General features: G+C 35.8%; 1 protein-coding gene across 1 annotated transcript; it reads right to left on the bottom strand.

Moving 5' to 3' along the window:
* Positions 1-13,472: 13,472 nt before the first annotated feature.
* LOC150104048 (SWI/SNF-related matrix-associated actin-dependent regulator of chromatin subfamily E member 1-like) lies at positions 13,473-17,669 on the bottom strand. Its single transcript, XM_090396712.1, has one exon. The coding sequence runs from the start codon at positions 17,459-17,461 to the stop codon at positions 16,058-16,060; it is 1,404 nt and encodes a 467-aa protein (XP_090252838.1). The 5' UTR covers positions 17,462-17,669; the 3' UTR covers positions 13,473-16,057.
* Positions 17,670-20,640: the final 2,971 nt, after the last annotated feature.

Raw genomic sequence — 20,640 nt, 5'->3', positions numbered from 1 at the left:
ATACCATGTAAGTATGGTCAACCTTTTATGGGCAGCCAAAAATGCACGTTTGGGCTGCATGCGGCTCATGGGCGGCTGGTTGCTGACCCCTGATATAGAACATTCCTGGAACCCAATCTACCTCGGTGTGACTCTCGATCGCACCCACTCATATAAAACACACATAGAAAAAACAAAAGCAAAAGTGAATGCAAGAAACAATATACTAAGAAAGCTTACCTCCTCCAAATGGAGTGCAGATCTTAGCACACTGAGATCTTCTTGGCTCTTTACTATTCTTCTGCTGAATATGCCTGCCCAGTATGGTCCAGATCCTGCCACGCAGAAAAACTTGATCCAGCATTGAATGAAAGCTGCCACCTAATTACAGGATGCCTGAAACCAACACCACTAAAAGACCTGTATACTTTGGCTAGTATTGAAAGTTTATTTTTCACTTGGTCAGACTAGGAGTTGCCCGGTGTTGTACCACTTTACCCCTGAAGTTACTTCTTGAAGATAAGTCCTGAAGATACTTTCAGGTGCAAACTTTGTTTGCACACATTTGGATAAAGGATTAAACTAAATTTATTATTGGCTGGTATTGTACCCTGCCCCCTTTCAATTCGAAGATCTGCATTCTCAGCTAATGAAAGAAGCAGATAAATGAATGATAAACACCACCCACTATTTGGCCAGACCGCAGTGCCTCAAAGACTAAAATCCCGACAAAGCTTCCAGGCAACTTTTGAACCACCTAAAAACCTCCCAGAGACAAGACTTCAACAATGGCTTGCACTATATCCTGAAAATAATACTGGTATTCCAACAGCTGAATATCTTCCATGTGGTGCTCACTTGGACTGGAATACTTGGAAAAGCCTCAACAGACTTCGAACGACAGGACGCTGCAAACAAAACCTCGTCAAATGGGGCTACTTCACTGGCCCAGATAACTGAGTGTGGGACAACCCAGTCCATGGAACACCTTTCTTGTCCCTTTCTTCCATCACCTTGCACAAAAGAGGACCTTATATCCTGCACAGAAAGAGCAGTTGGTTGTGCAGGATACTGGAGGAACATCTGACCATATTTATTGTATATAAGTTATGTATAGTTTCCTTTTTTTTCATATTTAATTATTATTCCCTGTATAATTCACCTACCAAATTTAAGCTGTTCTCATTTGTAATGTATCCTAATTTGTTGTAAATAATGTTGTACCACTTACTTACTATTGTACCACTTGTGTTTGGATATGAAATAAATAAAAATTTCATTAAAGTTAATTACTGTGTAATTTGTTATTTAACAAAGAGTGAAGTAAAGAACAATCCCTGAAAGCTAATAAAATAACAGGATGTATACATTCATCTATATGGAAAAATGAAATACTGACTTATGCATGCGAAACGAATAAAAATAAATAAAGCTAACGTCTTTTATTTGCTATAGGGAGTAGGCAAGGCCGTTTTAGCCATATCTAACTTATTTGGAGACTTGGGGGGGGGGCAATTCAATCTCCCCTGGTAGCCAATCAAACGAGATCATTTCACATATTGTATTTAAAATATTAAAAAAAATAAAACAAAATGTGATAGAGTGAAAAATAAAACGATTCATGAAGAAACCCCCATATTTAAAATATTAAAAAAAATAAAACAAAATGTGATAGAGTGAAAAATAAAACGATTCATGAAGAAACCCCCATACATGAATGGATAAAACAGAGATCAGAACAGAATGAACACATTCCAGATTGGATCCAAAAAGAATAATTAAACTAGCAAGAGACTAGAAATCAATAAATCCATTGTTCTTTTGGTCTACCAGTTGGTAGACCAAAAGAACAATGGCATTATTGCCTGCATTAAAGTTGTAGATGCTGAAGCTTATAGCAAAAGGAGAATAATAATAATACTCTTTTTTTAATTATTTCTTTTTTTTGTAAAAAAACAAACACATGACAAATATCCTGCTAATATACAAAAATTCATATAGAAACTATGGAAAGAATGCAACCTAAGGAAATTTCTTTTGTTAGTCTCTCCCTCTTGCTAGTGTTAAGTACTACTTTATGGATGTTTTCTATGGTATGTCTTTTTTTGTAACATTAATATCATAAGTAGATTTTAAAACTAGGTACTCAACAAAAATAAATGCATCTGTTCAGTTTTTTAAAGAATTGAAGTTTCATCAAGAGATATCCTTATAACACAAAACAGAACAAGTTATTTATGTAGACATTCAGAAGCAAGTTCAAATAAATTTAAATTACCATTTTCCTTAAAATACACACTATTTTACCTTTTTATTTTTACTTTTTTTACACTTTTTACCTTTATTCTACCTTTCTATAAAATTCCCTTACTGTTTCAAAATATTTTATTTAAACAACTGCTCGCAACATCACACAAATATGGTCAAATAATAGCAAAGTGAACAATAACAAAATAATTTTAGCAGGTAACAAACTCACCAAACTTATAAAATATTAATTAATAGTACACTATATTTTAGATTTCTGAAATTTCTGTATTTCAATGCATGTATTAACATCACTAAAAGCATACTAACACAAGGCAACATATTCAAAACTTTTATTTATTTATTCAGAGTAGAATCTAGTAGAAGGGGGCCTGTGACTAATGGTATGCTGCATGGCTCTGTACTTGGGCATCTATTAATTTGTACATTAATGATGTAAGAAGGAAGTGATCTGAGGGGAAATAGTTGTTTGGCAATGATGCAAAATTGGATAGAGCAATTGTCAATAAAGATTATGTTAAAATTTTGCAGGATGACTGCAAGAGACTGGCAGTATGGGCAAAAGTGAACGGATGTCCATTTAATGTGGCAAAGCGTAAGGTTCTTTGGGTAAAAAGATTACCAGCTGTGTACCATATTGATGGAACTGTACCCCTGAAAATTGATGAAGCCAGGGATTTGGGGATGTTGGTGGATAGAAAGTTGCAGTTTAGAGGGAACAGTGCAAAAGTAACTAAAACAATTCATCAGATTACTTGATTACTGAAGAACACCTTAATGAGCAGACAAGTGGGTTATTATTATACCTCTTCATAAGGCCTTGATAAGATGCCCACCTTGACTATTGTGCATAGATCTATCACCTAGGTTTCTTGAGGATGAGGTGGAGAGGATTCAGGAGAGATCAAGATGGTGACAGGTCTATGGAATACACCTTATGAAGATTAGTTAAAGATTTGTGGGTTACAGAAATTGGTTGATAGGCAGAAAAGTTTTTAACAGGATTGATACAGAGGAAATTTTCCAGAACAGAGAACAGGTTACAGAGAACTAAGGAATCCTTGGAAATTGAGCAAAAATGTGGTTGGCAAGGATGTGAGGCCTATATTTTTTTTTTTGTTGGAGTGGTGAATGAGTGGCATAGGTTGCTAGAGTCTGTTGTGGGTGCCATGACAATGAATGAGTTCAAAGCAAAGTATCTGGTGCATATTGAATAGTGCTTGGCATAATATTTAGGGCCTCCCTTGATGAGTCTATGGACTCCATGGATTGCCTATGCATTACTACTAATAATATTACTGCAGAATTATAATGAAATGATTAAACTGCATCTTAAAATTGCATTTAAAACATAATCTGTTTCTTTGTGGCCACTCTTTCGCATGTTAATTCTTTTTTTGGAAAGTAATCAAAAACTACTGGAAAAAATTAAATCCTTCACATTTTCTTTTTTTCTCTTGTACAAACATTCCTTATGGAGATAAAAAGTTAAACACAAGTTCATATTTATAAATTTAGGGACACAAAAACACACATGTTGAACAGATTATTTTATTAATTACTAATAAAATAAAACTTTACGTTTCGACCCCTGTATCGAGGTCATCATCGGAAGGATACATGTGTATAAGGAATCAAGCTACATGCTCTAGCTCTGTATATCGGTAAACTAAATCTACGTAGTTAATTAATCGTTTTCCCTAGCTTAACCTCTAGTGATTAAAAAAAATAAATAAATAAAAAATAAAATTAAAATTAATAAAAATAAATAATAAATAAAAATACAACTACAATAAACTGCTAAAGTCCTCATGTATTAATATTCTTCTGGATTTGTACAGTTCTGATTGTTATAATATGATTTCTTTCAGTTGCTGTTAAATGTTACAAAACACTTCACCAGGTTGTCTTCTTGTAGTGGGATTTTTCTATGGCTAATTTAGGTTGTAGATGGGTCCTCCACATTCTTGAAATGGTTAGGCCGTCATTTTTGTTAAGATTTGGGTTGTGTTTGAGCATTTCACATGACTCTTTAAATTTTCTCTCAAACCAGGTTTTGGTGCGGTGTAAGGACTTGCTATTTTTCCAATCAATTCTGTGGTATGTTTGGAGTGCGTGGTCAGAAAGGCCAGTTTTTCCAAAATGGAGGTATTTAATATGTCGTTTGTGTTCATCTTGTCTGATTGGGATAGTTCGCCCTGTTTCCCCTATGTATGGTATGTTACATGTGCATTGTATTTTGTATAACCCTGGGTGGGCTAGGTGTGGAAGAGGATCTTTAGAAGAACTGAGTAGATGTCTTAACTTATTTGGGGGTTTCAAGGTGGTTTTAATGTTGTATTTGCATAGTGTTCTGTCTATTTTTTCAGAAATGCCTCTAACATAAGGAATGGCAATAGCATTGTTGATGATCTTGTATTCCTGGTTTACAGCTTGTTCATTAGAACAAATTGTTAGAGCTCTGTGTTCAAGGGTGCATATGACACCTAGTTTTTGTGTTGGGTGGTGGTAAAAATTTTTGTGTATGTATTGGCCTGTGTGTGTAGGTTTGCGGAATAGATAGAACACTACGCAAATACAACATTAAAACCACCTTGAAACCCCCAAATAAGTTAAGACACCTACTCAGTTCTTCTAAAGATCCTCTTCCACACCTAGCCCACCCAGGAGTATACAAAATACAATGCACATGTAACATACCATACATAGGGGAAACAGGGCAAACTATCCCAATCAGACAAGATGAACACAAACGACACATTAAATACCTCCATTTTGGAAAAACTGGCCTTTCTGACCACACACTCCAAACATACCACAGAATTGATTGGAAAAATACCAAGTCCTTACACTGCACCAAAACCTGGTTTGAGAGAAAATTTAAAGAGTCATGTGAAATGCACACAACCCAAATCTCAACAAAAATGATGGCCTAACCATTTCAAGAATGTGGAGGACCCATCTACAACCTGTATAACAACCTAAACTAGCCATAGAAAAATCCCACTACAAGAAGACAACCTGGTGAAGTGTTTGTAACATTCAACAGCAACTGAAAGAAATCATATTATAACAATCAGAACTGTACAAATCCAGAATATTAATACATGAGGACTTTAGCAGTTTATTGTAGTTGTATTTATTTATTTATTTTTTAATCACTAGAGGTCAGGCTAGGGAAAAGGATTAATTAACTACGTAGATAGTTTACTGGTATACAGAGCTAGAGCATGTAGCTTGGTTCCTTATACACTTGTATCCTTCCGATGATGACCTCGATACAGGGGCCGAAAAGTAAAGTTTTATTTTATTAGTAATTAATAAAATAATCTGTTCAACACGTGTTTTTGTGTCGCTAAATTTATAAATATGAATGCTGATCACCGTGATAACCCTAAAAGAAAGAATTAAACACAAGTTGTACTGTGCTTGAAAATGTGGTATAAATGACATAAAATGAACATATTCACATCAATATCAAATTTAAAAATAGAACAAATGCAAGAATATGAAATATGTAGAAAGTTTTCCACTTGGCTGCAAATTAAATTAAACTTACCAAGAAATTATATTGTTTATTCTGTGTCCAAGCATAAGCAAACAAACAAGATCAGATGTGTAAACACACCTGAAAGGATGTATGCTTTGCATTATAGGATACTAAGGCAATTGATGTGAAGTCAGTGGCACACCTGTGGGAGGAGCCAAGGGCCCCCCCCTTCCAAAGAAAAAGGAAAAAAACACTAGAAAATTTTCCAAAAATCTTTTCCTAATTAAAATTCATTTTTTTATTCATGTTGTGTCATGTCTTCTATTTCTATACTATTTATGAATTAGCAATCACTGCAGATGCTCAAAGGCCGTATGCGATGCATTCAAAGGCCGTATGCGATGCATAGTATGTATTCTCAAATCATCTAATCAACTTCTCCCCCCCCCCCCAAGATTAAATACTTAGTGAACTCCTGTGGCCACTCAGGATTTACTGTGTGAAGTCATTGGCCTATATATGCAAGTAGCCTAGTTGTGAAGATACTTCACACACAAACTTTGTTTGCTTCTACTTGGGAAAAGGATAAAACAAGAATATAATTTCTTGGCAAATTTAATTTAATATGAAATATGTTATTCCAGTCTTAGGATTCTAAAATATTACCACTCTCTCAAAAATTTCACAAAGTTGAGAAGTCGAGGTATTGATGTCAATAGTAATGATCAAGTCATATGATGCTATGGCACAAGACTTGCATATTGTAATGAAATTGACCATGATGTCGGAATATTTTATCTCCTAAGGCAGGGGTTCTCAACCTTTTCCAGTGGCATACCACCATATTTAATTCAAGATATTAGATGTACAGTAAGCAAATCTGTTTTCGTACCACCTGGCAGTGGCTCACGAACCACCAGTGGTACGCGTACTATAGGTTGAGAATCCCTGTCCTAAGGGAATCTTTAAACACAAAATTTGTATCCTGTGATCATGATGGTTGCATATTTTAAGTTAACTCCTTGCTCCAAAAAGAAGTGCAAGTGCTGATCCAAAGGACTGATAAATATATCTGAAACAGATTCAACTGGAAGTTATACATACCATAGTATTGCCCAAATTAGATCTGTATCTGCTTAGGTTTCCTCTATTCAGGAATGAGAAATTTAAAAACTGTTAGGGAGAAGACAAAAAATAACAGATCCAATGGTCTATGTCTATCCCCTTTGTCAGAGATAGTACTTTTTAAATCAGCTAATCTTTTCTAACTTTATTTTATTATTTTTTTAATTGGGTGTGTATATATATATATATATATATACTTTATTATATTTTATTTTATTTTATATATATATATATATATATATAAAATAAAATAAATTATGTATATATATATTTTATTTTATTTTATTTTATTTATTTTTAATAAGTTAGGAAATTTAATGACCTTTTTTAGTTATCTTACATTAGTTACTTAGGTGGTGCCTTTTTGAATTGTCAGTTATTGTTCAATTAGCTTTGTACTGAAGATGCCTTTGATACTTAGGCGAAAATTATACTATTATTTTAATGGCTAATATAACCTATTTTCGTTTGGGAGTGCCCCTTCTTTTACATTGGCTCTTTACCCAAAATTCTGGGGCATTACTGAGGTGTTATAAAACTAATATATGAAGAATAAAAATAGGAGAAATTTTTGACATACATACCTTTTTGGATGTTGTTTTCTGTCTCCTTATTCTGGCAATGTGTCTTCATATGCTGTTAAAAGGAAGTTTTTTTGTTTTTTTGGGGGGGGAGGGGGTAAAGTAATGTGGAGGAATTATTTGAAAAAAAAACGGGTTTTTTAAATATATGTATAATATTATTATTATTATTAAGGGTGGGTAGAGAGCATTTTTTAGGAGGGGGGATGAAATTATTTTTTCGGGAAGAGGAAGGATTTAGGAGAAAAAGTCAGGGGTGGGAGTGAGCCGTTTCGAACCGTCGTCTTCAGAACTCGTGGGGGAAGTGGATGCTATGTCATATCAGTTAAGTGTTTCTGTCTTTGGTGTGTTTGTGTTGTCTCCTATTGGTCGAAGTCATGACCTACTTTTTATGTTGTGGAGCTTTCAACTCTCGGAGATTATGCAGGGTCGGTGGACATTTATTGAGTTTTCATTACATTTTATGGTTATCGTTTCCAATATTCTAAGCATTGCTTTGTTGTCTTGTATGTCTAATATTATGGCCTTGTCGAATTGTGGGTTATGTTTTTGTTCAAGGGCATGGACTGCTATTTCAGTTTTTCCTGTACTTTGTATCCTGTTTTTCTTTTGATTGTTGCGTTTTTTATTGTTTAAATGTTCTGGAATAGGGATATTATGGTCACAGAAGTGTTCTTGTAGCCTTGTCCATAAAGACCTGATGGTAGAACCTGTGTAGGTGACATCACAGTCTTTTTGGAAGGGAAATGTAAACAACGTTGTGGTGTTCTAATATTTCTTTGGGTGTGTGAGGTTTTTGTAGGTTTTAGAAGTGTTGCCAATTTTTGGTTTGTGGTGAACACCAGTTTATAGTCAGTGTGTTTGAAAATGTATTTGTAGGCTTTATATGTGTTCTGGATGTATGGCAGTTTGATAATTTTTTGTGTTGGGAAGTTTGTTTTGGTTGTCGGGTTGTTTGGCCCAGTTTTGGCTGTTTTGTTGGCGTAATTTATAAGTTGTGTTGGGTAATTCCGATTCTGAAAAATTTGTGTTAACTTCTTTATTTCTGTGTTGAGATAATTACGGTTTGTTGAAAACTTGTAAGCATTTATGAATTGTGTTAAGATGACTGATTTTTTAATCGATGAGGATGGTATGAGTTAAAATGGAGGTAGCTTCTGATATATGTGTGGTTTTGTGGAATATTTTCGTGGCTATTTTTGTCATTTGTTCTGACTAATGTCAAGTTTAGGAAATTGATGGATTTGTCATATTCAGTTTCTATGGTGAATTTTAGTCTGTTGCTGTGATCGTTAAGGGATGCCTGTAAGGTGGTGATGCTTGTTGGTTCTCCAATGCATAGAATATCGTCAAACTTATCAGCCATAAAAGGTGATGCCGGGGGGGAGTAGGAGTGATTCTATGTGTGTGCTAAGAACAATTTAGCTAAATGTCTGATGTTTTGTCCCATTGGGAGTCCAAAAATTTGGATGTACATGTTATTGTTAAAGCTAGAAAAGTTTGCTGAGATTACTGGTTTGATTAAGTGTATGATATCGCTGGGTGTTAATTTTGTTCGTGAATGTAGTGTGGGGTCTTCTGCGAGTAGTGTGTGTACGATGTCTAGTGTTCTGGGGGACATCTACATTGGTGTATAATGAAGTTGAGTCTAGTGAAGTGAGGATGTTTTCGTGGGGTTTTTCTGGAATGTTCCCAGAAATAATAACGAAAATTATACTAATAAAATAATATTTTATGTGACTTTATTTCAGTATTATAATTTATTTAATTATTATTATTATACAGGTGTGTCCATGGAGTCTGAAGACTCATTGCAGATGACTTGTTATTCCCACAATACTACCTATCATGTCTCCTTAAACTCATTCACTGACAAAGCACTCACAACCACCTATGGCAACCCATTCCACCTGTTCATCACCCTCCAAACATCCTTGCTAACCATAATCTTATACAATTTCCAGGGATGACTTCTTATTATCTCCCTTCCTGCTATGTACTGAAAAGTCTTCTGTATCAATCCTACAAAACCCCTTTAACATGTTCATTGCCAAGCTGAAAATTGGAATTTCGTGTGGTGGCCAAATTATCACGCGATATGTAATTCGGTCAAATAAGTTATATATTTTACAAATAAAAAACATTTAAATATAATAATTATAACTTTAATTATCAGTCTTTTATAATCACATAGAATTTTTAAAAATAACGTACAAATAGAAAAAAATAATTATCAAAAATCAACATTTATAGGGAACTTACTAAAAAAAAAAAAAAAAAAAAAACAATACTCAAAATAAATAAAAACCAAACTTCAAGCACGCTAAATCAACGAATAACTAAACAAAATCGTCGCCTTGTCCGAACACCGCCGCTGTGCGGACTGGCTAACATAAACAATAGACAATGGCTGGCAGCCATCCCCACTCCACGAAAGTCGATCCCTTCCCTAGTGGCCAATATAAATATTACGTGCAATTTTGCTGTGGCCGCTATACTATTCCACTTAGAAACTTGGCAGCGACGTCCACGCGATAACGCGTGATCGACCAACGATGAGAGCTTGTATCACGCGATATCGTGTGATTTTCAATGAACATGTTGGTGGCTTATATGGTACTGTCTTGTTTCCTTTTTTTTTTTTTTTTTTTTTTTTTTTTTTTGTCTACCAGCTAACTGACCCACAGACCTTCAATCTGTTCTCATAGGAAGAGAATTCCATAGACCTGCCACAATCTTTGTCACTTGCTTCTCTGTCCTCTCCACCACTTTTTCATACGTACAGAATCCAGATGACCAGATCTGCACACAGTAGTCATCCAGATGTGGATGAATAATTATTAGTCTTATAAAGGAGAACAAACAATAACCTCCTTATTCCTGCTTGTTAGTGAACCATGTAATCTGATGTGCTGTTTTGGCCATCTTTACAACATGCCTTCCTCCTTGTCCACTGTCACCCCCCCAAGTCCATGGTATCATCAATTTCCTGCAGTTCAGTTCCATCAATGTAGTACACAGCTTGTGATCTCTTCTTCCTAAAGTACATCGCCTTACACTTGACCATGTTAATTCTACATCATGTAGAGATCCTGCCAGATGATCACCTTTATTATCACTTTTTCCAGTTTTGCTTCATTAGCAAACAACTGAATATTTCCTGTTAAATTATTTCCTATATCATTGGTGTACAAATTAATTGAGGACCAAGTAGCGGGCCATTTGGTACACAAATAGTCAGCTGGTTGTTCTGGAGCCGACTGCTCCATAAACTACTCTTTTAAATTTGTCCATCAGCTACCCTGTAATCTAAATTACCAGGCTACATATCCAATCACATTTGCTCTAATTTATTCAAAAGAATTCCATGTAGGATTCTGCCAAATGCTTTTGCACAGTCCAGCAGTATCAATGAATAGCAATTTCTTTATCCAACTTCATTTATCCATTCACTCTGTTATAAAAAAATAAGTAAATTACTTAGACAAGCCCCACTTTGAACAAAACCATGTTGTTCCCTATAAAATGTCATATTCCTGTCCAGTAATGAATTCCCCATGGCTAGGTTCACATCCTATTTCTTCAACCTCTTTTCTTTCACTGGTCATTGTCATCACATCCCACATTGCAATATCACCAAACCAAAATGGTGCATACTTGCAAAATTATCACCCAGTAACTCGACTATGTTTACTTCTGTCTTCCCTGCCATTAGCACCTTTTAAAGTCATCATTCCAGAGTTGTTCCTCCTTTTACTTGCCACACAGCAACAGTACCATTTAGTATTTTTTTGGGGGCATCATCAGCTAGCATCCTCTAATAATTAGATTTGGCCTTCTTAACATACAAGTAAGGAAGTGTAAAGTTAATTTTGAAAGTTTATTTTTCACTTGGTTAGAGTATAATAAATTTAGTTTAATCCTTTATCCAAGTGTGAGTAAACAAAGTTTGCACCTGAAAGTATCTTCAGGACTGGGGTAAGGTGGTACAACACTAGGGCAACTCCTTGCAAAGGTGGAGCAAGCTACCAACACTCCTATCTCAGTATCTCCAATAATGCAAAACACATCTCCTTGCGGATATGTCTAATGTTATGCATTAAGGGAAGGGCCACAACTCAGACTAGTTTCGACCTTTATTGAGGTCTCTTCAGTGGGAGCCAGGCCCAAGTAGAGATACCAGGCAGAAGCATTAGCAGGTCATCTCTACCTTCTTTCTTTCAGGTGCAAACTTTGTTTGCTCACACTTGGATAAAGGATTAAACTAAATTTATTATACTCTAACCAAGTGAAAAATAAACTTTCAACATCTTTCTCTCTAAATCCAGATTAATTTATTAAAAAAGGGTGGCACAACATTTGGCAAATCCTATAGGTAGAGATGACCTGCTAATGCTTCTGCCTGGTATCTCCACTTGGGCCTGGCTCCCACTGAAGAGACCTCAATAAAGGTCGAAACTAGTCTGGGTTGTGGCCCTTCCCTTAATGCATAACATTAGACATATCCGCAAGGAGATGTGTTTTGCATTGTTGGAGATACTGAGATAGGAGTGTTGGTAGCTTGCTCCACCTTTGCAAGGAGTTGCCCTAGTGTTGTACCACCTTACCCCGTCCTAATGATACTTTCAGGTGCAAACTTTGTTTGTTCACACTTGGATAAAGGATTAAACTAAATTTATTATGTAAAGTTAATTTCTTCTGCAATTTTTCTGCAACTCTGCTTAATGATGTTATTCAACCATCTAACTCTTACCTGAGTTATCATCCTGACACTAGGTATACATTCTGATACTGCTTTCTTCAAATATCCCTAGACCACCTCCCATGCACAACCAAGATCTCTCATTTCCAAATTCTTGCCACAGTACTCCTGCAAGCTGACTCCTAAGTTGTCACAATCATCTGCTTTGTAATTCCACATATACTCCCTTCTTAACAGAAAATTTCCGCAAATTTGGCAATCTCCCAGTTCAAGACTGCATAACTGCTTTCTCCGAGAGGAGGCAGTATGGCTAGATTGGATATTGTTAAGTTCTCTGATGGTGTTACCAGATTCAATACTCTTGAACCTTGTGCCCTCTCCATTACATGCTGTCTCAGGTAATTATCTCTTACAAGTTGTACAAATTCCATTTCCTTCCTCTTCCTATGTGGAATTTAAATTCCCTATAATAATTACTCAACTTGAACTCATCATACTAATTTACTAATGCACACCATCTACAGTCTCCCTTATATCCCTAGATTATAGGAGTAACCAATTATGTATTACATCCTGTTGACTTCTATCTCACATTCAAATATCTTCAAATGAACTGTCTCACGCAAGCCTCAATTCTTCTGCTGTCATTAGCAACACCTTCTGTTCCCTCTGAAAACACCATATCCCTTGCATCTATCCCAATCCTCAGTCAACCAAGTTTCACTAATGTCTATGACTTATGGCCAAGTTGACCTAACCAATGCCTAAAACTCCTCATCCTTATTCCAAATACTTCTGGCATTAGTATACACTGTAATACCTGCTTCATCCCACAACCTCCTTTACACCTGTTGTTTAGCCCACTAAAGTTAAGAACCTGGGTAGCTACTTTCAGCATCATAGGATCACTCTCCTGTCTACTAACCTCTAGGCTGCCTGAACCCACACTCATCTGCATCTTCCCCTAAACATTCAAGTTTCTTTGCACTTTGAACTTCTAAACTCTCACTGAAAACACTTTCTCAAGACATATTTCCCAAATCCATTCAAATGCAAACTATCCCTCCAATAAATCCTTCCTTCCATCAAACTTCACACTATTCCTTCTGCATAATCTGTGCATTAACTTATTCACAATCACAACTCTTTGTCTCAGTATGCATCTATCATACCGTGGCAACAGATACAACTTTTCTTATCTCACTTTTCTTATTCACTTGTACTAGCAATTCTTTCATATCTTCTCGCATACAACACTTGTCACCTGCCATCATTCATACCAGCCCAAAATCTCCTGCACTTCATTCCCTGCATCCTTATGGCAATGCCATAAGGATGCAGAGAATGAAATTGTAAACAGAAAAGAAACCTCAAGTCCTAACTTGGTACCCTCTAACTGGATAAAAAGTTTTTGTTAGGTTGGAGTCGGTCTTAAAATAACTGTCTCAAATTTTAGGTAAATTAATGCAGCCATAGTTGGGAGTTAGGAGAGTGATTGTTGCTGTTGCTAACTCAAAAAATAGCCTCTCTCTCTCTCTGACTTGTAATAAGTTCTATATAGCACTTTTTTTTTTCTTTTTTTTTCATTTAATCCAGTATGAAGGAGTATTGCAACTGTGGTTTGCCTGGGTTACCAGAATGATGACAGCAAATGTATTCTTTGTGTTCTCTGTGACAAATGTTAACAGATATTAACTTCCTATTTGTCCATAGTAGAGCAAGTTAAGGTCATAAGGTACTTCCCATAATCGTGGATGTGAGAGAGGGTACAGACTTCCTCTAGTGAGCAGAAGGACTGCTAATTTGAAGTGTGGTTTCAGTATAGTGTCAAGATTATATTTATGTAATACTTTCTTTTCAGATACTTCAGATATGGGAAACAGGAATAGTCTGCTTTGGTCATTTGTGTTTAGGGAGGGGAAGAGGAAACGGGAGAGGGATGTAATGTTGTTCAGAAGATGTGGACATTAGCTTAAAATGTAGCCTTAAAATTAAGGATAATTGGTCCTTTGTGAGCTATGTTATTAAAATGAACAGACCTGACTCTGTGAGTGTCTTTAAGGATATCGTATGGTTGAGCAGAGTGATGGTAGCATCATTGTTTGTGTGTCTTCCAGAGAGTGTGTGTTGGCTTTCTATAAACAGAAAAGGCAGTGAACCATTTGAAAAGTGGGTGACTAGCATCTTCAGATTCTTTCTTTTGTACTGTAAAATGTATTTTAGGGCATTGGCTGTTTAGAGGCATTAAAAATGTGTGCATGTATATGGTCCATAGGGCCAAATGGCAAACAAATAATCTACTTAGCACTGTCAGACTGATGGTTTCAGAGTAACTATAACTATGTTGAGTGCTTTGGCCTTGAAATATTCTATATAGAAATCGGCCAAAGAAGGTGAAAGAGTGGAATGCATCAGTAAAAAAAAAAGTGTAATTTAGACCCCTGTTTGAAAATTAATGTCTGTTTTCATATTAGCATGAGGATCACAAACAGTTGGCAAAAATGGAAGTAATGGCTGAATAGGTTTAATCACAATCAGTCCAAGTGGTTCTCGATATGTTTTGGGAATCACTGAAGAAATTTTATTTTTTTCTTATAGAATAAGTTAAATAATAATAATTTGGTATACTCACTCCAATGTATACATTTGAAGAAGCAAAAAGATATTTTCTCTTAAATTTTTCTGTCCACATTTTTTTAACTTTTTCTTTCCTAAACAGAGTAAATTTAAAGTCTATATAAATTTAATATAAGAAATACTATGGCATGCTTCTATTTAATATGTTGCAGATTTAATAGTTGGCCCTTTGGAACTGCACCTGCAACATCTAATGGACAAGCAGAAAATAAAATAATGATCAGTTCCATTGCATACTGTGGCACCAAACTTGCATTATAAGACTTTACCACCATGCTTTACTTCAGTACCTCCTTTGCTGACTTATCAATCCCATGAGGCCCTTGAAAGACATGCTAGTAATAAGATACTAACTGAGAATGGAATAACATATTTCTTATTCTAGCATCAGAGCCATTTTCAAAATTAATATTCATTATTATTATTCCATGACATCGCCAAGTCCTCCCATGTTGAGTCCTTGGTGACACGCTACTCCATTACAACTCACTATCTCCCTTATATAATCCTTTGACTACATGACACCACTACTATCAACAGACACAGCAACATATGCCACCAACTAGTATACTTTGTCTGTAAACTTTCTGTGTTCTCAAAGCTGATTTGCTTATATATATGTCATTTATGCCATATTTTCAATCACGATAACTCATACTCTGCTTAATAAATGTTTCTGTGAACAGAAAGAACCTGACGATTTGATTTTTTTAAAATTTGGATGCTTTTGGATATTTTACAAAGCAAAATTGACATGCGAGCATTAATTGTATATAAATGCCTCATCTTTGATTTAGTGAGCAAGCCATTATTCTTAGGATATATAAAGAGAGAGAGAGAGCTAGCAGGTATAAATTTATGTTTCAACTAAAGTAATACTTCACTGTAAGACCATCACTGTGTGATTTAAACCATGACTAAATATATGATTGAAATAGTTTTTTATCTTATATATATAATCATGATGTACCTGTTGGGAATATGTTAGTATTCTATAAATGAATAAAATCATTAATTACTTTAGCCATTTAGATTGAAAATGTAATGGAAAACCTGCAGACAGTAAATATGTGTAATCTGATATAAATTTTTTGTATATCATTCTGTGTATCATATCACTGAAATTGTACCTGTCAACTAAAAATATCAAATATTCTTATCAAGTATTTCGTACTTTGCTGAATTTTCGTTGTATTGAACATTTTTTTTAGCAAAAGAAAAGAAATAAGTAGATTGTTGTTAGTGTTTAATAAAAAAAAGTTCTATTTTGGAATCTCAGTTATTTTCGGATAGTTTATCACCTGCAGATCCAAGAGATGATGCAAGTGCAGCTCCAAAAGGCTGACTATGTAAATCTGAAACAGATTCTTGATGTAATCGAATCCCCCTCACTTCTGTAGAAACATTAAATGAACCAGTTACTGCATCCTGAGGAGCTCGAGTATCTTCTGGCAAATTTTTCATAACGGAATGCCCATTCTGCATGTTTTCTACAGGAGACTGTTGCTCACTCTCCCTTTCACTTTCATGGGAATGACTTTCACTATTTTCTTCAAGATGTCCATTGGCAACACTTAAATTACAACTTGAGTCATCTAATACATCTTTATCTTGGTTGGAATGCTCTTCTGACTGAGTACAATCTTGCTGATCATCATGCTGCATGTGAACCTGCTGCTCAACTTCTTCACGTTGCCGACGCTGTTCTTCTCTTAATGACAAGTCTCTTTTCAGCTGATCGTATGCCCTATCAACTAATTTCTGATAAGTTGCTGTATCTACTGCTTTGGTGCATCGCTTTTTAAGCTCTTCCTGAAATGCTTCACTTGCTTCAAGAAACTTGCGTTTTTTTGCTTCAAATTTTTCTTCAATTTGTTGAAGTTCAGCTTCTAATTTTTTCTGATGCATTGTCAATGACTGCACCTGTCTCTTCAAAACACTCATACGAGCAGTAGTAACTACAGAACGAACATCAGGGACAATTGTTTCACTAAAAATTTCATTGATTAAACGATGATTTCTTAAATAACGAGCTGCTGCAATATGTTTTACTGAAAACTCATCAACATCCTCTTCATCTTCTGCTGGCTGAATGCATACTTTCCCATCCATCTTTGGTGGTGTTATCAATGATCCTGCTGGACTGCGCTCCAATGCCTCTCTTTCTTCAGCAGCTTGTTGTGCTCTCAATTTTGCTGCAACCCATGCTTGATATGCTGGAGAATTATGGTATGACTTGAGGGCTTCATTATACTCGATTTTCTCTGCTTCATAATCATCCATGTATTCTTGTTTTGATTCATCTGGTAGTTCTCTCCACATCTGACCAATAATTTTTCCAATTTCCCACAACTTCAAATCTGGATTCTGTGCCTTGACCTGATCCCAAACTTTACGACTATACCTCATATAAGGCATGAGAGGTTTGTCTGGTGGTTTTGGTGGCTTAGGTACTCTGGTATCGGCAACATTCGATCCCCGAGATCCAAGTTTGACAGGACTAAAGGATGGATGGCCATGAGGTGACTGAGCGAAAGGATTACTGGAAGCAGATGTCTGTACTGGCTGAGATGAAGTGGACACACTTGAACCTTGAGTACGTGGTCGAGAGGTTGAACTCTGAGAAGGGGTTGTAGTTGCTGTGGTTGTTGATTGACGATAATTGGTAGGCAATGCCATAACTATTCAATTATTCAAAATTTTACTTGCCTACCATTACTAATTCTACGCATAAAATGTTATTCCTTTCCACTTAAGTGAAGCTCGTTATATACTTCAAAGCATAGACAGTTTCATTTGCCTACCTTTACTGATTCTACACATAAAACAGTAAGTTATTCTTTTCCACTTAATGAAATCTCGTTAAACACTACTTCTAAAACATACACGCGTCGACAACAACAACCATTGCTTGTTTGTTATGACGTCTGCTTCTTAATCGAATTCATGTACAATAGAGGGCGCCAGTATGTGCTTTTTTTTAAAAAAAGAGAATGAAATCATTGGGTTGAGGCGATTAATAATAATAATAATTATAATTATTATTATTTAAAAAATTAGAAAAATTTTAAGGAGGTTTTAGATTAGGCTGACCATACGTACCGGTTTTTTTTTTTCATATTTTCCGGCCGTCCCGTGGTTTTAATGAAAATGTCAATTTTTTCTTTTTTAATAAAAACTATAAATATACTTTAATATTGATCAGTCATAAATTACTATTCAAAACTTATAATCGTATATCAATATCGTGGATACCAGTAATTTGTATAACCATGGAATCGCATTGTTCGATACTAAATATTGATATCTGCAGTGATTTATTCATAGAGAATAAAAAAAAATACATGTTTGCAACGCTTGCGTGTCTCAGGCGCGACGTCTGTTCTACTGTAGCGTTAGTTTTTGTTTTGCTTGTATGCTAACCTGTGGCTCTGTTATTCAATGCCGGTGGTTCAAATTTCATATATTTTTTAAATTTTTAAGTCTTATTTTTTAAATCTTTAGCTCTATCCTTGTAATGTCAAAGAGGCGAAACTGCAGCTTTAATGACGATCTCCAGAAAGGATTCAAATATATTAAACCGGACAAGCTGTGTAGTGATGGAACAAAAGTGGTATGCCAAAATTGTAATATCCATTATTCCGTTGATCATGGAGGCAGAAGCGACATCAACCAACATCTACGTAGCCAGAAACATAAGGATATTGAAAAGACTCTGGCTTCAGTTAAAAACATCAGTTGTTTATGGTGAGATGTCTGATTTTTCATCGGATAGCGAAAATGGATTTTATCTATTTTCGCTATCCAAACTAGCGAAAATCGCTATAGCGAAAGTGATAAAAGTGCAGAAAGTGAAGCTCTTGTTGCTTATCATACTATGAGTCACGGCCAAAGTTTTCGCGCAAATGACTGCTTGTCGACAATGATCAATAAAATTTATGAACCAAAATTTTCTTCAGCACGTACCAAATCAGAAGCAATAATTACCAATGTTTTATTAACATACATATTGGGCAAAGTAAAACTTTTTTTATCGTCTTACTTTTCATGAATACAGAATATTACATAACTACCGTCTTGTTTTTGCCATTCCAATGTCCCGTTTTTGTCTCAATGAAATATGGTCAACCTATTTTAGGTACACCACCCCAAATGTGTGACCAGTATTCTAAATATGGGCAGATTTGGAATTAATACAGAGTTAGTAGCTGGACGGGCTTAAAATAGCTTCTTGAGCTGAAAATATGCCTAGTTTTTTAGAAGCAGAGGAAGCTATTGATGTGATGTGTTTGGGTTATTGGAGGCCAGTGGTAAATGTTAATTCAAGGACAGAGAGAGAGAGAGAGAGAGAAAAAGAGAGAGAGTTATGGTCCTGTATGATGTGTGCATTACTAAGAAAAGGTGAGCTAAGATCCATTTTGCGAGAGAGAAGACAGGACTGCGTTTTATAGGCATTGAAGGTTACTAAGTTAACCTTGTCCTACTGAAGGATGGTATGGACATCATCGTTTAAGATAGTGGCTGCAGATGATCTTAATATATGGGATGACTGCAAACAATAATTATCAACAGAGTAGGATGAATGGAGAGTACTCTCGTCGGCAAAGCTATGAATAGGATTTTTAGTGATTGAGAGTATGTCATTTATGTATAATAGAAAGAGGGTAGTGAGAAAATGGTGCCTGAAGCACTCCTGCATTGGCAGCAAAGCTCGAAGAGAGGGGCGCCGTCCATCAGGACACGCAGTGAACAACCAAAGAGAAAGCTAGCTATCCATTTTCATTGGGTAGCAGGTGGGCCGATGGAAGGTAGCTTACAAAGCAGGCTTTGATGCCAAGCACGGTCAAAAGTCCTGGAAATCTCTAGGGCAACAGCACACGTTTCTCTGAAACTTTTTATGACCATGTCCGGTGGTGAGTAATGTAGGCTAAGATATCAGCCATGGATCTGGATTGGCGGACTCCATACTGGCCGTTGCTGATTAACTGATGAACTTCTAGATAGTGAAGAAGTTGACCATTGATAATTTTCTCCTTTATTTTGGAGAGAATTGAAATGATGGAAATTGGCTGGTAGTTGGACTGTATGTGTTTGTCTCTTTTTTGAATGAGTTATATGTTAGTTTCCATTAAATGGGACAGGTGTCAATTCTGTATAGAAAATTGGAGAGATGATAGAGCACTAGTGTTAGCTCTGGAACACAATGTTTTGATTGAGTTCCAGATTAGAGTAAAGATTTTATAATGTAAATGGAGTAATGTAAAGATTTGAGTACAAAAGCAGAGATACCGTCATGACAAGACGATTTTGCAGTGTTCAAGTTGTCTAATATTCTTCTTGCCTTTCTGCCGAAAGGCCACTGGAGACACACTCGGTTGCTGTTATGCAAGAAAGTGATTTGTCTTCGTTGTCTATGCAGGCGTTAGATCAAAAGAGTGAAGCGAGGAGACGGTTTTTTCTGTGCTGTAACAGTAGTGCCATCTAGACGGAAGAGTAGTAGCAGCAGAGGTTGCATCCAATGGGTTTTGCTAGGTACCAGAGGCCATGGATGACATTTGGACAAAAGATGAGTTTTCTGCTAGTGGCTTTTATGAAGATGGATTTGGATTTTCTGATAGCTGATTTACATTTATTGCATGCTTCTGCAAAGGCTGGGAGTGAAGATTGAGTTCTTGATGTAAACTACCTGTCGTAAGCCGAGTTTTTTCTTCAACTGCTTTCATACATTTTCTATTTGAATGAAGGCTTGGAAAGCGGAAGGGAATTTTGGATTGAGAGACAAAGGATGAAATTGACTGCCTAGTCATGAAAAGTAGGGCTAAATCTGTCATACTATGTAGATTTTGGTTTCATTGAAT

Source organism: Typopeltis vanoorti, chromosome 8, assembly GCF_054136105.1.
Source record: "Typopeltis vanoorti isolate ZY-2024b chromosome 8, IOZ_Tvanoo_1.0, whole genome shotgun sequence".
Taxonomy (NCBI): Eukaryota; Metazoa; Arthropoda; class Arachnida; order Uropygi; family Thelyphonidae; genus Typopeltis; species Typopeltis vanoorti.
Note: the sequence above shows the minus strand (reverse complement) of the source record. Positions and strands in the feature narration are given on the sequence as shown.

What these genes read in the sequence shown, in the direction of transcription:
- LOC150104048 (XM_090396712.1), bottom strand. Translation starts at nt 17,461, where the DNA reads ATGGCATTGCCTACCAATTATCGTCAATCAACAACCACAGCAACTACA.